Source organism: Octopus sinensis, linkage group LG24, assembly GCF_006345805.1.
Source record: "Octopus sinensis linkage group LG24, ASM634580v1, whole genome shotgun sequence".
Classification (NCBI taxonomy): domain Eukaryota; kingdom Metazoa; phylum Mollusca; class Cephalopoda; order Octopoda; family Octopodidae; genus Octopus; species Octopus sinensis.
The window spans coordinates 10,333,385-10,355,575 of NC_043020.1; the positions used below are offsets into that span (position 1 = coordinate 10,333,385).

General features: G+C 39.7%; 1 protein-coding gene across 4 annotated transcripts in view; it reads left to right on the forward strand.

The window, feature by feature from the left end:
- Positions 1 to 22,191, forward strand: part of LOC115223987 (tetratricopeptide repeat protein 38) — a 59,894-nt gene that overhangs the window by 14,224 nt on the left and 23,479 nt on the right. For 3 of the 4 annotated variants that reach the window (XM_029794761.2, XM_029794764.2, XM_029794763.2), the window contains exons 2-8: positions 2,827 to 3,015; positions 4,588 to 4,665; positions 8,062 to 8,143; positions 14,897 to 15,068; positions 17,485 to 17,658; positions 19,676 to 19,751; positions 22,087 to 22,191. The exon at positions 22,087 to 22,191 is cut by the window's right edge and continues 15 nt beyond it. In XM_029794761.2, coding sequence (XP_029650621.1) covers positions 2,989 to 3,015; positions 4,588 to 4,665; positions 8,062 to 8,143; positions 14,897 to 15,068; positions 17,485 to 17,658; positions 19,676 to 19,751; positions 22,087 to 22,191 — 714 coding nt within the window. In that variant the 5' untranslated portion in view covers positions 2,827 to 2,988. The remainder of the gene's footprint in view (positions 1 to 2,826; positions 3,016 to 4,587; positions 4,666 to 8,061; positions 8,144 to 14,896; positions 15,069 to 17,484; positions 17,659 to 19,675; positions 19,752 to 22,086) is intronic. The other variant, XM_036512767.1, reaches the window with a different exon arrangement.

Sequence of the window (22,191 nt, forward strand, 5' to 3'; positions counted from 1 at the left end):
TGTATGCATATCTATATCTATCTTGGTGATGTGTGCATGTGTGTGCATATGTGAGTGTGTATGTATGTATACTTATATATATACATACATACATACATATATATATATATGCATATATATATGTGTATATATATATGTATATATTTATATATATATATATATTATATATATATATATATATATATCCGGCCGTAGAAAACTTGCCACACGCATAGCGCTGCGTATATGTACATATATATAATATATATATAATATATATATACATATACAAGATCTTATCAATAAGTATCTGGACTGTTGCCATAGTAACGAAGCTAAACCATGCAGAGTGAAGCTGCTTGGCGAAGATTCACCTTGAACTCTGCTGTGCATGCGCACTAAGTTTTAACGTTCTAGCTCACTTCTGCTGTTAACAGCAGTGCTTGGAAGGAAGGTGTGTAGCATGTGATCATTGCATTGACCATGACAGAGAAAGTTGTCATGCTCAGAGGCCTATGCAAAATCGCAGAAATTGTATTGAGAGGAATGTATGAGCTGCACACAAGTGTACAAGTGGTTCAGGTGTTTCCAAGATGGCCAAAAACTGTTGATTTTCGCGAAGGTCCTGGGAGACCCACAACCAGCAGAATTGAGAAAGACATCGCAGATGTGCATGCAGCGGAGAGGTGAAATCATTGAATCATCTGTGAGTTATCAGAGAATGTGCAGATTAGTTATGGTTCAGTTCTGTCCATTATCGTTGAAGATTTGGGTACGAGATGCATATCTGCTAAGTTTGTGCCAAAAATGCTTTCAGCTGACCAAAGAGCTACTCAGGTTTCAGTTGCACAAGATCTCCTTCATTGTATTGAGAACTCTTTACTCTTTTACTCTTTTACTTGTTTCAGTCATTTGACTGCGGCCATGCTGGGGCACCGCCTTTAGTCGAGCAAATCGACCCCGGGACTTATTCTTTGTAAGCCCAGTACTTATTCTATCGGTCTCTTTTGCCGAACCGCTAAGTGACGGGGACATAAACACACCAGCATTGGTTGTCAAGCAATGCTAGGGGGACAAACACAGACACACAAACATATACACAAATACATATATATATACATATATACGACATGCTTCTTTCAGTTTCCATCTACCAAATCCACTCACAAGGCATTGGTCGGCCCGAGGCTATAGTAGAAGACACTTGCACAAGATGCCACGCAGTGGGACTGAACCTGGAACCATGTGGTTGGTAAGCAAGCTACTTACCACACAGCCACTCCTGAAAACTTTTTGAAAACTCTGCATAGACCTCTGCGCAGGTATTGCCAAGCTTAAGGCAAAATTTGATACAGATTCTCTGCTCAAATTTCTCTATCATGGTCAATGCGACAATCACATGCTACACACCTTCCTTCCAAGCACTGCTGTAAACAGCAGAAGTGAGCTAGAACGTTAAAACTTAGTGTGCATGCACAGCAGAGTTTGAGGTCAATCTTTGCCAAGCAGCTTCACTCTGCGTGCTTTAACTTTGTTACTATGGCAACAGTTGAGATACTTATTCATCAGACCACATATTTACAAAATGTGACTGCGTGTGTACCATTGGTGATTTTTTTCCTCTGTCTTTCCTTCTCTGGATCTTTCCTTCTCCTATGTTTCCGACGAAGAGCTCCACTCGAAACGTTAAACCCTCCTTTCCTTCTTTCCTGAGCGTCTAATAATACTATATTTGTTCCACGTCCCCGCGTTGTTGTGTTTTTTTTGTGCTTTCTTGTTTGGATTAACTATATATATATATATATATATATATATATACGCACACATTTATATGTGAATGTGTGTGTAATATATATATATATATATATATATATAAGGGGGGGAAGCACTCCGTCGGTTACGACGATGAGGGTTCCGGTTGATCTGAATCAACGGAACAGCCTGCTCGTGAAATTAACGTGTAAGTGGCTGAGCACTCCACAGACACATGTACCCTTAACGTAGTTCTCGGGGATATTCAGCGTGACACAGAGAGTGACAAGGCCGGCCCTTTGAAATACAGGTACAACAGAAACAGGAAGTAAGAGTGAGAGAAAGTTGTGGTGAAAGAGTACAGCAGGGATCACCACCATCCCCTGCCAGAGCCTCGTGGAACTTTTAGGTGTTTTCGCTCAATAAACACTCACAACGCCCGGTCTGGGAATCGAAACCGCGATCCTATGACCGCGAGTCCGCTGCCCTAACCACTGGGCCATTGTGCCTCCTATATATATATATATACATTATGTCATATGTAAATTTGTTTTTGAAGCGCTGAAATGTATTGTAGTACAAGTAGAAAGACACATTTTTCAACATGTAAGTACTGGGAGAACAGCATATACAGAATAAAATCCTTACAGAGCAGAAAAATCTGTCAGCAACCAACCATGAGACTTGAACTCACATCCCTTTAATTTCCATATGACAAAATTTCTATTCCAACTAGCATTTCTAGATGAGTTTATAAGTTCTAGAATTGCAGGAGAATTTGTCAGTTAAGTAGCTTAGCTTAATGGTAAAGCGCTTTGACTGGAAATTAAAGGGATGTGAGTTTGAGTCTCGTGGCGGGTTGCTGACAGATTTTTCTGCTTTGTAAGGACTTTATCTTATATAAGCTGTTCTATCAGTAATTACGTGTTGAAAAATATATCTTTCTACTTGTAATATATATACCTCTGTGTGTGTGTGTGTGTGTGTATGTAATATATGTATAAATATATATATTTATATGTAATATGTGTGTATATATATGTATGTATATGGTAATAAAGTATACACTTGATATTTTTTTTGACCTTGAATAAGATATTAAGAAAACGGACAAAGAGATAGTAAGACGTTATCTGGCAGACACGTGAAGTGGTTTATGAGAGGTTCGCCTGTAAACCTGTAGTACTTTGTCGGTGGAGCTAGTTGCTGGTGATCAACTGAATTTGCAGGAAGAAATCAAGAAAATTCTTAGCAAGTATGTACTACCAATGGAGAGATAAACAGGTAAGTCTTTTGCCAACATCCTACTCTAACAAAAAAAAATGTGTGAATTCACATAGCATTGGTGTGTGTTTCAGAAGCTTGCTTTCCAACTATGTGGTATCAGGTTCAATCCCACTGCACGATAATTTGGGCAAGTGCCTCCTGTTACAACTCTGGATTGATCAAAGCCTTGTGAATAGAATTTGGCAGATGGGAACTGGAAAAAGCCCCTTGTGAATACACACACACATATACACATGTATATATATATATATATATATATATATATTATACACATATACATATGTATATATATATACACACACACATATATATATATGTATATATATATATATACATACATACTTACATACATACATACATACATACATGCATTCTTACATACATACATACTTACATACATACATACATACATACATACATACATACATACATACTAATGTGTTATATATATATATATATATATATATATATAATATATATATATAAGGAAGCGAGCTGGCACAATCGTTAGCATGCCGGGCATAATGCTTTACAGTATTTTGTCTGCCGTTACGTTCTGAGTTCAAATTCCGCCGAGGTCCACTTTGCCTTTCATCCTTCTGGGTCGATAAATTAAGTACCAGTTACGCACTGGGGTCGATGTAATCGACTTAATACCTATGTCTGTCCTTGTTTGTCCCCTCTATGTTTAGCCCCTTGTGGGTAATAATGAAATAGGTGACTATTTCTAAGGAAAGCATGTGAAAACTTAGGTAAATAAGTTATTTTTTATTAACATAACTCGTCCAGGAGCCTTTTGATATCACCTCATAAATATTTCAATACCCTAAATGTGGAAGCACTCTGTTGGTTACGACGATGAGGGTTCCGGTTGATCTGAATCAACGGAACAGCCTGCTCATGATATTAACGTGTAAGTGGCTGAGCACTCCACAGACACGTGTACCCTTAACGTAGTCCTCGTGGATATTCAGCGTGACACAGAGAGTGACAAGGCCGGCCCCTTGAAATACAGGTACAACAGAAACAGGAAGTAAGAGTGAGAGAAAGTTGTGGTGAAAGGGTACAGCATGGATCACCACCATCCCCTGCCGGAGCCTCGTGGAGCTTTTAGGTGTTTTCGCTCAATAAACACTCACAACGCCCGGTCTGGGAATCGAAACCGCGATCCTATGACCGCAAGTCCGCTGCCCTAAGCACTGGGCCGTTGCGCATCCACTAATACCCTAAATAACCCATTGATTATAAATGCTTTTCCTATAATCTAATATGCATAATTTTTCCTCCAAATTTTTAATCCTATTTAATAGATAACTAATTGTTGTGACATACAATTTCTTTTTCCCTAATTGTCATGACATGAAATTTTTGATAAGTTTTTTTATTGCTGTGTTATCTATTGATGTCATCAAAAGTTAAATACCAAACTGGTTTTTCTTTGAATATTTCTTCTAAACATTTTTTTTCACTTAAATTCATGCATTTGAGATATTTTCTTAGTTCATTTTGAATGATGATAATAAATGTGTGCACTATTTAATGTAATTCAAATATTCTGTCTTTCCCTAGGCTTGGAAGACATTTGGGATAGATATATCGTCACCCTCTGATGAAGCGTGTAAATTATTCGATATCAATGTGAATCAGGTGAAACTCATTCATTTTTATTCTATTTTAATTTTATTGTTTCTTTATTTTCCAGTTCTGATATGTAACTTTTTCTTTCTAATTTTCTTCTATATTTTATTCTTTGTTTCTTTTTCCAACATTTTATGTGTGGTCATATTGTTGTAGCTCTTCTTCTTCTTCTTCTTTTCTTCTTCTCTTCTTCTTCTTCTTCTTCTTCTTCTTCTCTCTTCTCTTCTCTTCTTCTTCTCTTCTTCTTCTCCTTCTCCTCCTCCTCCTCCTCCTCTCCCCTCCTCTCCCTCTCCCTCCTCCTCCTCCCTCCCGTCCCCCCCCTCCTCCTTTCGATATATTTATTTATCTATATAACACATTATATATACATATATGTATGTGCATGTGTGTAATATATATATATATATATATATAATATATTATATATATATATGTATATATATGTATGTATGTTATATTATTGAGTCATCTCATAAATAATGCAGTTTCTTTATACTTTTTTATTTTTCAAAATTATGATAAACAAAGTACGTTTATATATTTGCTGTGCAAGATTTTTTATGTGAAGTTGTGTGTTGAAACAGACATTGTTATATTTCGGAATGGTCATTTTGCCAGTTTAGCCAATAAAAAGTTCTTTTTTAATCTAAAATATAATCTCTTATATTTTCTACAATGCTCTTCCATCATTTGTCTTACCATCCCTGTTGTATTCCTGTGGAACTTGGACTTGTCATGAAAGGCATTTTAAACTGTTAGAAAAATTCCACCAAAAATGCCTTCATCGCATTTTAAAAATTATATGGAGTTCTTTTACTCCAAACACAGACGTCCTTGCATCTGCAGGTATCACCTCAATTAAAGCTGTGATTTTGAGGAACCAATTGAGATGTTGTGGCAGGAGTGGCTGTGTGGTAAGTAGCTTGTTTACCAACCACATGGTTCTGGGTTCAGTCCCACTGCGTGGCACCTTGGGCAAGTGTCTTCTACTATAGCCTTGGGCCGACCAAAGCCTTGTGAGTGGATTTGGTAGACGGAAACTGAAAGAAGCCTGTCGTATATATGTATATATATATATATATATGCATGTGTGTGTGTGTCTGTGTTTGTCCCCCTAGCATTGCTTGATAACCGATGCTGGTGTGTTTGCATCTCCGTCACTTAGCGGTTTGGCAAAAGAGACCGATAGAATAAGTACTAGGCTTACAAAAGAATAAGTCCCGGGGTTGAGTTGCTCGACTAAAGGTGGTGCTCCAGCATGGCCGCAGTCAAATGACTGAAACAAGTAAAAGAGTAAAAAAAAGAGTAAAATAATATTGTTCGAATAGCAGATGAACGCATGCTGAAACAGCTATTTTATGGTTATCTTGCAGAGGGGAAACGCTATCGGCGTAAACCTAAAAAAGGTTCAAGGACAGCATAGGGACTACTATGAAGTCGCTTGGAATGGTTTCAGAAAATATAGAAACCCTTGCTTTGGATTGAGTTGGATGGTGAACAAAAGTGTGGAGTGGAGTGAAAGCATTTGAAGAGACCAGGATAACTCAAGTATGACTCAAAAGAGATCTAAGGAAGAATGTAACAATCAAGAAGGCAAATGACAATGACCTTTTTGTGTGCAGAGTCTCTGATAGGCCATGTCTGGCTTTTGCTGGCCTCAAATCTCATTTGCGAACCCATGGAAAACAAAGCTCCACCAACTATTCTGACTATATGTCTGTGCACACCTTTGAATGCAGTGTATGCCAAAAGGTTTGCAAATCCAATGGAGACCTCAAAAGACATGTTAAGATCCTGAAAGAGCAGAACTTATCTGCAGGTATTGGTAATCCAAATCAGAGGTGCAATCTACGTGGGTGTCTTTTCTGAACATTGTCTGGTTTAAAAAGCCACATCAGACACCGTGATGGTGCTCAGGTGTAGGTACAGGAAGTGGTCAAACTCTGTATAAGGAGTAGACAACCACCATATAAATATTTATCATGGATATTAGGTGTGGCTGTGTGGTAAGTAGCTTGCTAACCAACCACATGGTTCCGGGTTCAGTCCCACTGCGTGGCATCTTGGGCAAGTGTCTTCTGCTATAGCCCCGGGCCGACCAATGCCTTGTGAGTGGATTTGGTAGACGGAAACTGAAAGAAGCCTGTCGTATATATGTATATATATATGTGTGTATGTGTGTTTGTGTGTGTGTGTTTGTCCCCCTAGCATTGCTTGACAACCAATGGTGGTGTATTTACGTCCCCGTCACTTAGCGGTTCGGCAAAAGAGACCGATAGAATAAGTACTGGGCTTACAAAGAATAAGTCCCGGGGTCGATTTGCTCGACTTAAGGCGGTGCTCCAGCATGGCCGCAGTCAAATGACTGAAACAAGTAAAAGAGTAAAGAGTAAAGAGTATACATCTATATTACACACATACTTATATAGTATGTATGTATATATATATTTATCTGTATACACATATATAGTATATATGTATATGTATATTATATATATATATATATATATATAGTTAATTAAAAAAATGGAGAAAAAGTCAACAAGAAAAAGCAACAATGCGTGGACGTAGTTCATGTAAAGTAATAATAAGATGCTCAGAGAAGGAAAAGAGTGGTTGTTTTACATTTTGAGCATAGCTCTTGTTCGGAAACAGGAAACATGGGAATGAAAAGGAAGAAAAAGGAAAAAATAAATTACCAAGAATCCATGTGTAATTACATTTTTGAAATGACTGGAAGTAGAACGACAAAAAGAAAGTGTTTTCTGGGATAGGAGAGTATGAAGAATGGTTAGTATCTGTGTGTGTATGTATGTGTGTGGCAGTAACTGAGTGTGTGTGTGTTGTGTGTGGGTGTGTGGTGGTAACTGTATGTGTGTGCACGTGTCTGTGTAGTGGCATGTGTATGTGTGTATATGATAGCGTGTGTGTGTGTGTATGCATGTGTGCGTGCATGTGTGTGTGTGTGTGTGTGTGTGTGTGTGTTGTGTGTGTGTGTGCTATTAACTGTTTGTATGTGTTTGTGTAAGTAATCTCTATGTGTGTGTGTGTTGTGTGTGTGTGTGTGCTATTAACTGTTTGTATGTGTTTGTGTAAGTAATCTCTATGTGTGTGTGTGTGTGCACTATTGCTGTAGTGAGAGATCAACAGCTATTACTGACAGGTGTGTGTATGGGTGGATGTGACAGTGTGTAGGTGTGTTATAGCATGTGTGCATGGATGGAATAGTCAATAGTGAATTGAGGCTGTCTGAAGTAATCTGAAGGGTGTGTGAAAGGGTGGATGTGGATGAGGGCTCAGAGTGGAGTAAGTATTTTAATGCAAGTACTCTGTAGCTAAAATATAGAATAATAGAGACTTGATATGTTAAAAAAAAAGATTTACTAATCTTTTCTATCACACCAGCTGGTCCGATTCTGTAATGATGAGGCTCTCGGGGGCCTCACAACCACAACAACTAAAATGTTTGAGGCTGATCCAGATTTCAGTGAGTAATTAATTTAATTTTTTAAAAATTTAATTTTGAATAATTAGCTTAAAAAAGAACAACACACTGTCACGTTCCTGTATCGATCTAAAGGGTACTTTTGTCAATTGTTGCAGTATCTGTTGTTCTTGTTGTCCTGTGTATCTGTTGTTGTTGTTGTTGTTATTTGGTCCCAGCTTGGCCCTGACCGTGCAGACCTATGATCAAAGGTAATCCAGCTTCAGTTATTGTCCCCTTTGCTCAGTCCCACCCTCTGCAGTACTTTGCTCAAGTGTATTCTACTATTGACTCGAGCTGCCAGATGTCTTGTGAGCGATCTTGGCTGACAAAAATTATATTAACCCTTTAGCATTTAAACTGGTCATATTTGGCCAGGAGTATTCTGCCTGTTTTATGTTCAAACTAGCCAGATCTGGTCTCTCACACCAACCCTACAATATCGTTTTAAAAATTAACAGCTACCTCATCATAATCTCATAGCTACAAGATAATGCATGATTAGTTCAAAGCAGTGTGGATAAAAAAGGATTAATTTTGGCAGAATAATGCGAACACTAAAGGGTTAAGCCCTTCATATCATCATCATCATCATCATCATCGTTTAATGTCCACTTTCCATGCTAGCATGGGTTGGACAGTTCAACTGGGGTCTGGGAAGCCCGAAGGCTGCACCAGGCCAGTCAGATCTGGCAGTGTTTCTACAGCTGGATGCCCTTCCTAACGCCAACCACTCCGTGAGTGTAGTGGGTGCTTTTTATGTGCCACCGACACAGGTGCCATATGAGGCTGGCGAACGGCCACGCTTGGATGGTGCTTTTTACGTGCCACCGGCACGGAGGCCAGGCGAGGCTGGCAACGGTCACGATTGGATGGTGTTTGTTACGTGCCACCAGCATGGAGATATATATGTATATATGTGTGTGTTGGTGTGTTTAAAGATATATATATATACATTACAGATATAGGGTGAAAGATAATTAATTTAATAAAATCAACAAATTTCACCTAGTAGTTTTTCGGTATGGAAAAGGACCATATTCGTTAAAAACTTATACAAAAAGTTTTTTTTTTATATATAATTATAACAATAAGGGTTTTGCAACAAGATGCTTGACCACATACCAAATTTCTAAAATTTTTGGTATGTGGTCAAGCAACTTGTTGCAAAACCCTTATTGTTATAATTTTATATATATATATATATATATATATATATATAGATATATATATATATATATTCTATATATAATATTATAATATATCACCACCATTATAGGTGTCTACTCTTTGAACCCCCCTCTTCAATACGCTATTCACCATGCATTACCCCTCTCTCGATATCCTACGTTCTACTTGCCTAGAACCTGTCCTCTGACCACCCCTCCCACTGGTGCTCCCCTATATTTCTGCACCCCCCCCCACCACCATTATAGGTGTCTACTCTTTGAAGCCCCCTCTTCAATACGCTATTTCACCATGCATTACCCCTCTCTCCTCGATATCCTACGTTCTACTTGCCTAGTACCTGTCCTCTGAACCACCCCTCCCACTGGTGCTCCCCTATATTTCTGCACCCCCCCCCATAAAAAGCACCATCCGAACGTGGCCGATGCCAGACCCCTCTGGCACCTGTGCAGGTGGCACGTAAAAAACACCCACTACACTCGCGGAGTGGTTGGCGTTAGGAAGGGCATCCAGCTGTAGAAACACTGCCAGACTAGACTGGAGCCTGGGGCAGTCCCGAGCTCCCCAGACCCCGGTCGAAACCGTCCAACCCGTGCTAGCGCGGAAAACGGACGTTAAATGATGATGATGATAGTTAATCCAAACAAGAAAGCACAAAAAAACATAACAACGCGAGGACGTGGAACAAATATAGTATTATTGGACGCTCAGGAAAGAAGGAAAGAAGGAGGGTTTAACGTTTCGAGCGGAGCTCTTCGTTGGAAACATAGGAGAAGGAAAGATCCAGAGAAGAGAAGACAGAGAAAAAAAAATCGCCAACGGTACACACGAGGTCACATTTTGAAAGACCGGAAGGAAAAGGGTATATATATCTATATATAGGTATATATAGATATATATATATATGATTTCAATGGAGGCAATATCAGCAGAAAACTAGAGGAACATGACCTATTATCCAATAGAATATTCAATATATATGTGCACTCCATTGAAATATTGCTTCCATGGAAATCATAAATTGGAAATTAGCTCAATTAGAGCACTTTAATTCTCGCCTGTTTCTGAGTATTGTTAAATTTGACAATCTCTACTTAAAATTGTATAATTTATACATATATATACATATATATATATATAAGTATATATATATATAGATATATATAGCAGTAATACACATCGTTGATTGAGTTATAACTTTTCCTCTTCTCTCTGGGAGCGACATTCAAAGTGTTATCTCTCTCTATATAAACGGCAAAATGTCTGTGTGCGTGTCCTTTATACAAATCCACAATTTGTCAGTTAGAGGGCTCGCACTTTCTATAGTCATTCAAAAGCATCCAAGGGTGGTCGTGCACATCTTTACATTTCCCCCAGTCACCCCCGCAAAGCCATTAAAAAATCAATAGAAGTGACTTTTTTGTGAATTTTCTATCCAAAATCCAATCAAAATGCCCGAAACTTGATATGCCAATTGAATGCCAGCTAGCTGTATGTGATTGGTCGGAGATTTGGACAGTACTCGCGTGTATGTGCGCATGCACGCAGCTGTATATGCATGCACTAGCACTATAACTCGGCGTTGTTGGGTCATAGTGCTAGTTATATATATAGATTTACTCCTTCTGTATGTGTGTATTTTATAAGAAAAAAACATGTTGTAATTGAAGTGGAAAAAGAATCAATTTCATACATGAACTTCTGTTTGTTTATTATATGATAATAATAAGTGAGTTGTATGTGTTATTTTATATATCAATGCAGTAATGCCTAAGTAGTGTCAATATTTTATTGTCAAAAAGAAACAGAGATAAAACCCAGTGCAGTATACTCAAATCTGATTAATCTGCATCTGGGTGGTGGGGGGCATAGTTGGCCCCAGAAATATTTTTTAGTCAACAGCAATTTGAGGAGCCTAATTAATGTTTGTTGCAAATTTGAAGGAAAGCAACTGGATACTCTTCAAGTTACAGACCTTAATGCCATGAAAATGTTTTAAAAATGCAGTTTATCTGCCCTTGGGCCTGCAATTAGGCAAGAAGTTGAAAATTTTTTTAGCCCATGACACTCCATGGACCCTATGTGGATCTCGAATTTTAACAACATGACTAATACACAGACAGACACACATCCTGTGTTTTATATATATATATATATATATATATATACTAGCAGTATCGCTCGGGTTTGTAAGGGAAATAACTATATAAGCATTTTTAGAAAGTTACTTCCCTTATATAATAGCAAAAAAAATGCATTAAAAATGGGAAAAAATGATGGTAAATTTTTTTTTAAATCGTAGGCTCATCGTAGACGCGCGCTAATACCCAGAAGGGCTCAATATGAATCATGACTATAAGATACTCGCTTTTGGTTAAACTGCACCGCAAAATATGGGAGTAGTTAGGAATCTAAATCGTACGAGACAGACACTCACACAACTTCACTTTTATATATAAAGATATACATATATACTAGCAGGCATAACCGGCATTGCCCAGGCTGTTTGGTAAGTATGCCTGTTTGGTTATTAGACCATTCACAGATGCACCTCTGAACTGAATGAAAGAAATCATAATGGCAGATGTTTCCTGCATTGTTTGATTTACTTAGCTCAATAGTGAACTTGCAGAGTCATACACCCACACCATTGTCATTGTTTTCCATTGGGACAGTAGGTCGATCTGTAAAAAAACCGGCAGTAATTGAGTATATTTTCCTTACCACATAATTGCTGACAGGAATTACAACTGTGTTTCATGGTCTGCTACCACAACAGCTCCTTTATAGGATCCAGTTAACTCAAGACATCATCAGGAGGAACCACGTCCGGTTTTGGCCCCCTACTCCTCTACCGTTTTGACATGGCGGGGTCCCCACTTTCAGAGGTGTCTTCAGCTCTGGTGTTGGGTGCATGTCTTCTTTCTTCTGTTCCCTGGCCTCTTTGATGTATCGTGAGCGAGTGTCAGCCGGTTACTGACTGTCTTGTCAAATTTTTCTCTTTAAATACCTGCCGCATAGGCTCCAGCAAACAGCCCCAGCAAGTTGTCACGTGACACTGTCTCACCTTAACTGACTTGTGAAGGCGCATAGTTTTAGCCTGCGCTTTTCGTAAACGACCATCACCTGTCAGTCAGCTTGTCTCACCTAATGATGTTATTTCCTGTCGGCGTATTTATGACTTTCAAGCCATTTTCTGTCTTCCCGCTTCAGCCATATATAGAAGCTGGCTTTTTCGACCGCCTCCTGTTTAGCAGATGGAAAGGATGAGCCTAAAGATATGGTGTAAAGAGAAATAGTATGTTCACCTGTTGCACATACAACTGGGTTGTACATACAACATTATCTGAATAAAAAATTTGATGTATGGCCTGTGCAGCAAAGATGAAAAGTGTAGTATATGATGCCTACCTCACAATCGGGGGCGCTTAACAGAGAGCATGCTGTGAAGATTACACTAATTAAATAAATAAGGGGATAAGGGTATCAAAGGTGGCGCGCTGGCAGAAATGTTAGCACGCCGGGCGAAATGCGTAGCCGTATTTCGTTTGCCGTTACGTTCTGAGTTCAAATTCCGCCGAGGTTGACTTTGCCTTTCATCCTTTCGGGATCGATAAATTAAGTACCAGTTACGCACTGGGGCGATGTAATCGACTTGATCCGTTTGTCTGTCCTTGTTTGTCCACTCTGTGTTTAGCCCCTTGTGGGTAATAAAGAAATTGGTATTGTTAGCTGATGTTTTCCTGTTTGCCGAATAGAGCAACATCTGTTATTGTCTTTCTCCTGTAGTCTCATTAGCATGTGCAGCAGCAATTGCTGCAACATCTTTTGTAAGTTGACCTGTGCTTTGGGCTGCAGTCTCTGCAGCTCGTGCAGAAGCAGTAGAGAAAGAATTTCTTGTTTAGTGTGCTGAATGTTGCTTGTTGCTTCAGGGGTGGCTCATTGTGAGTGGCTGTGTGGTAAGTAGCTTGTTTACCAACCACGTGGTTCCTGGTTCAGTCCCACTGCATGGCACCTTGGGCAAGTGTCTTCTACTATAGCCTCAGGCCGACCAAAGCCTTGTGAGTGAATTTGGTAGACAGAAACTGAAAAAAAGCCCATCGTATATCTGTATATATATATATATATATATATATATATGTGTGTGTGTGTGTGTTTGTGTGTCTGTGTTTGTCCCCCTAGCATTGCTTGACAACCGATGCTGGTGTGTTTATGTCCCCCGTTACTTAGCAGTTCGGCAAAAGAGACCGATAGAATAAGTACTGGGCTTACAAAAGAATAAGTCCCGGGGTCGAGTTGCTCGATTAAAGGCGGTGCTCCAGCATGGCCGCAGTCAAATGACTGAAACAAGTAAAAGAGTAAAAGAGAAAGAGTAAGTGTAATACGTGGTAACCAATGACAATGCTGCTCTTCTCTTCCTCTTCTTCATGCTGAAGCCATCCTAAGTGCATTGAGAGAGTTCTTCCTGGCGGTGTCCTCAGCAGATTCATTTGCATACATACATTTACTTTGCTTTGCAGTATTTGTTTGCCAACCTATATTGGATCTTTGGCGGCGAGCTGGCAGAAACGTTAGCACGCCGGGCGAAATGCGTGGCCGTATTTCGTCTGTCGTTACATTCTGAGTTCAAATTCCGCCAAGGTCGACTTTGCCTTTCATCCTTTCGGGGTCGATAAATTAAGTACCAGTTTCGCACTGGGGTCGATGTAATCGACTTAATTCCTTTGTCTGTCTTTGTTTGTCCCCTCTATGTTTAGCCCCTTGTGGGTAGTAAAGAAATAGGTATTGGATCTTTGGCGTTATGGCAAAAGACACACACACACACACACACACACACACACACACACACACACACACACACACACACACACACACACACACACACACACACACACATTATATGTATATCTGGCAGAAACGTTAGCACGCCGGGCAAAATGCTTAGCGGTATTTCGTTTGCTGCTACGTTCTGAGTTCAAATTCCGCCGAGGTCGACTTTGCCTTTCATCCTTTCGGGGTCGATAAATTAAGTACCAGCTACGCACTGGGGTCGATGTAATCGACTTAATACCTATGTCTGTCCTTGTTTGTCCCCTCTGTGTTTAGCACTTTGTGGGTAATAAAGAAATAGGTATTTCGTTTGCCGCTACGTTCTGAGTTCAAATTCCGCCGAGGTTGACTTTGCCTTTCATCCTTTCGGGGTCGATAAATTAAGTACCAGTTACGCACTGGGGTCAATGTAATCGACTTAATACCTATGTCTGTCCTTGTTTGTCCCCTCTATGTTTAGCTCCTTGTGGGTAATAAAGAAATATGTATATATATCAGATGCTGGTATGGTTGTGTAGTTAAAAAAATCTTTCTTCTTAACCATGTAATCTTGAGTTCAATCCTACTATACGGCACTGTGCACAAACATCTACCACTGGATCAACCAAAGCCTTGTGAGTGGATTTGGTGCTTGGAAAGAAAGTTTTCTATCTTTGGGTGTTAATATGTATAAAGTTGCTGATTTCAGTTTATTCTCCTTTTGTTGAGTTGTTTTCATTTTCTATTTCAAAAATCCAGTCATGGGACATGTTTTCCAGAAGGGTCTTGCTATTCTCTCACCAAACCAAAATTTACTTGGAAACACAAGTTTCCAAGAAGAAGTCAAGCAACTAAAGGAATTGTCAAAAGCTGCCACTGTTACACCATGGGAGGCACTTCATGTTGATGCTATTGAATGTGGTGCCAAAGGGTAAGTAAATAAGGAACAAAGTTTAATATGGATAAAAAGCTAGAACTGGTGTGTCTGATGCAGTACAAAAACTGACCAAAATTTAGAATTTAATTTGAACTTATCACTGTTAGCTAAGTAAACTAGCCTTAAAAAAAAAGTAATTTTTAAGCAATTCTCCACGCTTATATAAACAAATGTTTGATTCTATTTAATGATTTAGCGATTCAGTTGTTAAACTCTTTAAAACACAGGTACAGTGAGTTTATAGTTTCTTTGATGAGGCCAAATTAGTGTGAAATAACTACAGAGTTATCTTCTCATCATTATCATAATCATCGTCATCATTTGGCATCCATTTTCCATCAGGAATGTGTTGGATAGTTTGACAGGATCTGACAATCAAGAGGACTGCGTTAAGCTCCTATGTCTGTTCTGGCATAATTTCTATGGCTGGATGCCGTTCCTAATGCCAGCCACCATAGAGAGTGTACTGGGGTGCTTTTGCATGTCACTAGCATGAGTAAGGTCACTAGGTAACTTGCATGATGAGACTCCTTGACTAACTGGGGGTATAGTATTAAGGAAGATGGCTTTGTGCTGGGTGTTATGAGGCTAATGAATAATAGAGGTACAAAACCAAGTGTCTTACTGTAAGGGAGATACATGGCTACCCCAGTAGGAAGGGGCGATAAAGTGCCAGGATATACTCTCAAGGGACAGAAGGTGAAATTATGAGAGAAAAGGGACAGATAATTAAGAATTGATTGCTGTTGATGGGAATGACCAATTCTAAATTCTATTGGATTTTACTCATAAGGTATTGGAATATTAAATGTATACCATTCTGCCGTAAAAAAAAATGCAATATCCCTACATATCTCACATCTATTTTCTTTTCTATTTTATATCTTATCTAAATTAACTTATTCTTAACCATCCTCTCACACCGTCTCTGATGAAGGGATATAATAAATGTGCTGGAAACAGTTGTAAGACCTGGCCTGGAATGTATCCAGGACCACAAAGCAATGAAAATGGATTGAGAAGTGAAGCAGGTGGATCTAGTTGGTGTGGCTTGAATTGGAACCTGACCATAATAATTATAATAATCTGCAAAATTTCATAAAAACTATATTTTTCAGAAAGTTATAAAGCACTCTTCCTGCACCTCTTATACTCTTTTACTCTTTTACTCTTTTACTTGTTTCAGTCATTTGACTGCGGCCATGCTGGAGCACCGCCTTTAATCGAGGAACTCGACCCCGGGACTTATTCTTTGTAAGCCCAGTACTTATTCTATCGGTCTCTTTTTGCCGAACCACTAAGTAACGGGGACGTAAACACACCAGCATCGGTTGTCAAGCAATGCTAGGGGGACAAACACAGACACACAAACACACACACGCATATATATATATATATATATACATATATACGACGGGCTTCTTTCAGTTTCCGTCTACCAAATCCACTCACAAGGCTTTGGTCAGCCCGAGGCTATAGTAGAAGACACTTGCCCAAGGTGCCACGCAGTGGGACTGAACCCGGAACCATGTGGTTGTTTAGCAAGCTACTTACCACACAGCCACTCTCTCTCTGTCTTTCCTTTACTCACTTTTTCCTCCTCCTCTCTCTCTATAGTGACAGGAGGAGATATCAACAAACCAATCAACCAACATTTATATCAATTATTATCAAATTGAACATGCTTGTCCTCTTTAACAAAATTTTTGATGAAACGGAGGAGTGGCTGTGTGGTAAGTAGCTTGCTAACCAACCACATGGTTCCGGGTTCAGTCCCACTGCGTGGCATCTTGAGCAAGTGTCTTCTGCTATAGCCCCAGGCTGACCAATGCCTTGTGAGTGGATTTGGTAGACAGAAACTGAAAGAAGCCTGTCGTATATATGTATATATATATATATATATGTATATGTAAACAGTAAATAATAAATACAAACATGGACAAGAACGTGAAACACCAAGGAGACGACACAAGAACCACAGGACGGGACATTCGAAGCCCTCAGTCATCAGTCAAGAACCGGATCATCTTTGCAATTTCGGCTGATTAATCTTGAGATTGCTCCGATCTGGGCAGCCCCCAAGGGAAATCTAAGCCAAGCGCATTAGATCCCTTGGAAGAAAGCTTCGAATGTATATATATGTATGTATGTGTGTGTGTCTGTGTTTGTCCCCCTAGCATTGCTTGACAACCGATGCTGGTGTGTTTACGTCCCCGTCACTTAGCGGTTCGGCAAAAGAGACCGATAAAATAAGTACTGGGCTTACAAAGAATAAGTCCTGGGGGTCGATTTGCTCGACTAAAGGTGGTGCTCCAGCATGGCCGCAGTCAAATGACTGAAACAAGTAAAAGAGTAAGAGTAAACAAAATTTATGATGATATATTTTACAAGTTTTTCTTTTAATTTTCAGAGATCTGTTAGGTGCCTGTAAAATCTGGCAGGACATTTTGGTAGAGACACCTTTAGATATTTTGGCTTTGAAACTGTCACAGTTTGCTAACTATTATCTTGGGAAAACTCCTCAACTTCTCCACCCTGTTGGTAGTGTCCTCTGTCATTGGACTCCATCTGTTCCCAACCATGGGTAAGACTTATTTTCTTCTATATATGTATGTATTTTTCTTTGAGTTTTATTCTATATCTACCCTAATTGCACCAAATCCAGAACTACTTACTTCCCTAACACATAATCTTTTTACTCAGGGACTAGTAGACCTGATACCGTTCAGTAATCGGTGTGCATTCAAAGCAATGATTAGTAATTTTACAAAACCGGTATGCTTTTGAATCTCTTTAACAATTCACAATAATGACTTTCATTACTTTTATTCCTACCTCAGTTCATCTAACTGTATATATCTACCGTTACTTTTCATAAAATGCCTTTGCTTTTAAGCCAGTCACTAACAAAGTGACAAGACATTTTGAGTTAAGAGATTTCCTGGTATTCGTAAATATGCAGTTGAGTTGGTGTGTTGGTTGAGCTGTTGGTGCATGTGCCTAGCGGTATGCATCATCATCATCATCATCATCATCATTTAGCGTCCGTTTTCCATGCTAGCATGGGTTGGACGGTTCAACTGGGGTCTGTGAAGCAAGAAGGCTGCATCAGGCCCAGTCTGATCTGGCAGTGTTTCTATGGCTGGATGCCCTTCCTAATGCCAACCACTCCAGGTGAGGCTGGCAACGGACACGAGCGGATGGTGCTTTTACGTGCCACCGTCACGGGGGCCAGGCGAGGCTGGCAACGGACATGAACGGATGGTGCTTTTTACGTGCCACCGGCACGAGGCCAGTCGGGGCAGCGCTGGCAACGGTCACGAACAGATAGTTCTCTTACGTGCCACCGGCACTGGTAACTCAGCTGCAATTTCCATTGATCGATTTCGATTCTGATCCTCACTTGCCTCAACAGGTCTTCACAAGTAGAGTTTTGTGTCCCAAGAAGGGAAGGTATGTAGAAGGCCACGGGTTATGGTCTCACTTGTCCTGCCGGGTCTTCTCATGCACAGCATACTTCCAGAGGTCTCGGTCTCTAGTCATTTCCTCAGTGAGACCTAAAGTTCGAAGGTCGTGCTTCTATCCACCAAAAGAATCTCAGATGGAGAATCTTTGGAATGTCTTACAAATCTTCACTGTGCTACTGATAGAGTGGATTTTGAGAATCCACATCAGTTTCTTTTGATCTTTCTCTGTGAAACCAAGTATTTCTAGGTTTTTGTGTGTGTGTGTATGTGTCTGTGTCTGTGTATACATACACATCTATCATCTATCTATCTATCTATCTATCTATCTATCTATCTATCTATCTATCTATCTATCTATCTATCTACTTATCTATCTCTCTATGTATACCTATATATCTATGTCTCTGTCTGTCTGTCTAAGTGGCATTTTGGCCGTGTGAGTTCAAATTCCTCCAAGGTCAACTTTGCCTTTCATCCTTTTGGAGTTAACATAATAAGTACCAACTGAATCCTGGGGTTGATGTAATTGATTTGTCCCTTCCCCAGAAATTGCTGGCCTTGTGCCAAGATTTGAAACCATTATCTATCTATGCTCATTGGAATTGTTGACTTTTTACCCTCTATTTACAAATGTGTTTATGAATGTGTGTGTGTGTGTATGTGTGTGTGTTTGTGTGTGTGTGTGTCGTATATATGTATATATATATATGTATGTGTGTCTGTGTTTGTCCCATCCAACATCACTTGACAACCGATGCTGGTGTGTTTACGTCCCTGTCACTTAGCAGTTCGGCAAAAGAGACCGATAGAATAAGTACTGGGCTTACAAAGAATAAGTCCCGGGGTCGATTTGCTCGACTAAAGGCGGTGCTCCAGCATGGCCGCAGTCAAATGACTGAAACAAGTAAAAAAAGAAATATGTATATATAGAAAGGAGAGATATATAACTACTATATATCTCTCTCTTGATTTCTCTCTCTTGCTCTCTTTTTCTCTCTCTTTCTCTCTCTCTCTCTCTCTCTCTCTCTCTCTGCCCCAGCATGGCCATAGTCCAATGGCTGAAACAAGTAAAAGATAAAAGCAAGATATATCCATACACATGTTTATATATTTGTTTGAAATATGCTTTCCTAGTTATGTCCATAGTATGATGGCATTTGGACTTGAAGAAAACAATATGTATGAAGAAGCCGTGAAAGAAGCTGACCAGGTAACATATTTCTGTCTGTTTGCACACCTGTGTATCTGTAGTCTGTGAGTCTGTGAGTCTGCGAGTCTGCGAGTCTGTGAGTCTGCGAGTCTGCGAATCTGTGAGTCTGCGAGTCTGTGAATCTGTGAGTCTGCGAGTCTGCGAGTCTGCGAGTCTGTGAGTCTGTGAATCTGTGAGTCTGCGAGTCTGCGAGTCTGCGAGTCTGCGAGTCTGTGAATCTGCGAGTCTGTGAGTCTGCGAGTCTGCGAGTCTGCGAGTCTGTAGTGCATGAAACTGTAGTCATTCGTCTGTCATCTGGCTGCCTGCATGTTTGTGTGTCTGTCTTGTCCTTTATTTCTTTTGCCCATTTTCTCTTATATTCATTTCTAATTTACACTCACACACACACACATGGACACACTACCACTCACACAGTTGGGTATGAGACGTTTTGGCACAGCTGAACCGGCGCCACTTCTTTGGCGCTGCTGATTCCACACTCATTTCACATTAGACATTTTAATTTTTCTCTCGTTCTTTCTCTCTCCTCCACATTCTCTCTTCTCTCTCTCTCTCTCTCTCTCTCTCATTGTTACTCTTTCATTCTCTCTTTTACTCTCATTCTCTCTCTCCCTCTCTCTCTCTCTCATTGTTACTCTTTCATTCTCTCTTTTACTCATTCTCTCTCTCTCATTTTTACTCTTTCATTCTCTCTTTTACTCTCTCTCTCTCATTGTTACTCTTTCATTCTCTCTTTTACTCTCATTCTCTCTCTCCCTCTCTCTCTCTCTCTCATTTTTACTCTTTCCTTCTCTCTTTTACTCTCTCTCTCTCTCTCTCTCATTGTTACTCTTTCATTCTCTCTTTTACTCTCATTCTCTCTCTCTCCCTCTCTCTCTCTCATTTTTACTCTTTCATTCTCTCTTTTACTCTCATTCTCTCTCTCCCCCTCTCTCTCCTCATTGTTACTCTTCATTCTCTCTTTTACTCATTCTCTCTCTCCCTCTCTCTCTCTCTCATTGTTACTCTTTCATTCTCTCTTTTACTCTCATTCTCTCTCTCTCATTTTTACTCTTTCATTCTCTCTTTTACTCTCTCTCTCTCATTGTTACTCTTTCATTCTCTCTTTTACTCTCATTCTCTCTCTCCCTCTCTCTCTCTCTCTCATTTTTACTCTTTCCTTCTCTCTTTTACTCTCTCTCTCTCTCTCTCTCATTGTTACTCTTTCATTCTCTCTTTTACTCTCATTCTCTCTCTCTCCCTCTCTCTCTCTCTCATTTTTACTCTTTCATTCTCTCTTTTACTCTCATTCTCTCTCTCCCCCTCTCTCTCCTCATTGTTACTCTTTCATTCTCTCTTTTACTCTCATTCTCTCTCTCTCTCCCTCTATCTCTCTCATTGTTACTCTTTCATTCTCTCTTTTACTCTCATTCTCTCTCTTTCTCCCTCTCTCTCTCTCCCTCTCTTTGTTTATATGTGATCATCTAGTTATGTTTGTATGTCTCTCTCAACTCACCATGGCTGTAGTGGAAAGCATAGCCTAGTGCCCCACGTTGAGACTGAACCCACAACCATGTGAATCGGAAGGGAAGCAAACTTCGTATCACACAATCATGTCTTTCCCTTATATATATACATATAGCAATATGAAATGAAGTGTTTTGCACAGCTGATCTGGGATTTGAAACCATGATCTCAAGATCACGAGTGCAACATGACTAACCACTAGGTCATGTGCCTCCACAAACCTGGGCTAGTTGAATTCATTAGCTTTTTATATTCTGGAGTGTTTTTCTAGAAGGTTAGACCTGACATTTTGGTAGGGAAATTTTCACACATTATTTGAAGTTCACCATGTCAGCCAGTTGTGAGTTAGCCAATATCAGTTGTTCAAGCCATGCTCAGGTAGGCATTTATATCTTTATTATTTTATTCTTTTACTTGTTTCAGTCATTTGACTGTGGCCATGCTGGAGCACCGCCTTTTTAGTCAAGCAAATCGCCCCAGGACTTATTCTTTGTAAGCCTAGTACTTATTCTATCGGTCTCTTTTGCCGAACCGCTAAGTTACAGGGACATAAACACACCAGCACCAGTTGTCAAACAATGTTGGGGGGACAAACACAGACACACAAACATATACACACATATATATATACGACGGGCTTCTTTCAGTTTCCGTCTACCAAATCCACTCACAAGGCTTTGGTCGACTTGGGGCTACGGTAGAAGACACTTGCCCAAGGTGCCACACAGTGGAACTGAACCTGGAACCATGTGGTTGGTAAGCAAGCTACTTACCACATAGCCACTTTTGCGCCTATTGATTTCTTTTCTTATTGACTTTTTTTTTTCAGTCTCTTGCTATCAACAAAATTGATATTTGGGCAAGCCATGCCAAAGGTCATGTCTGGGAAATGCAAGGAGAATTTGAAAAAGGAATTGATTATTTTGACAAAACC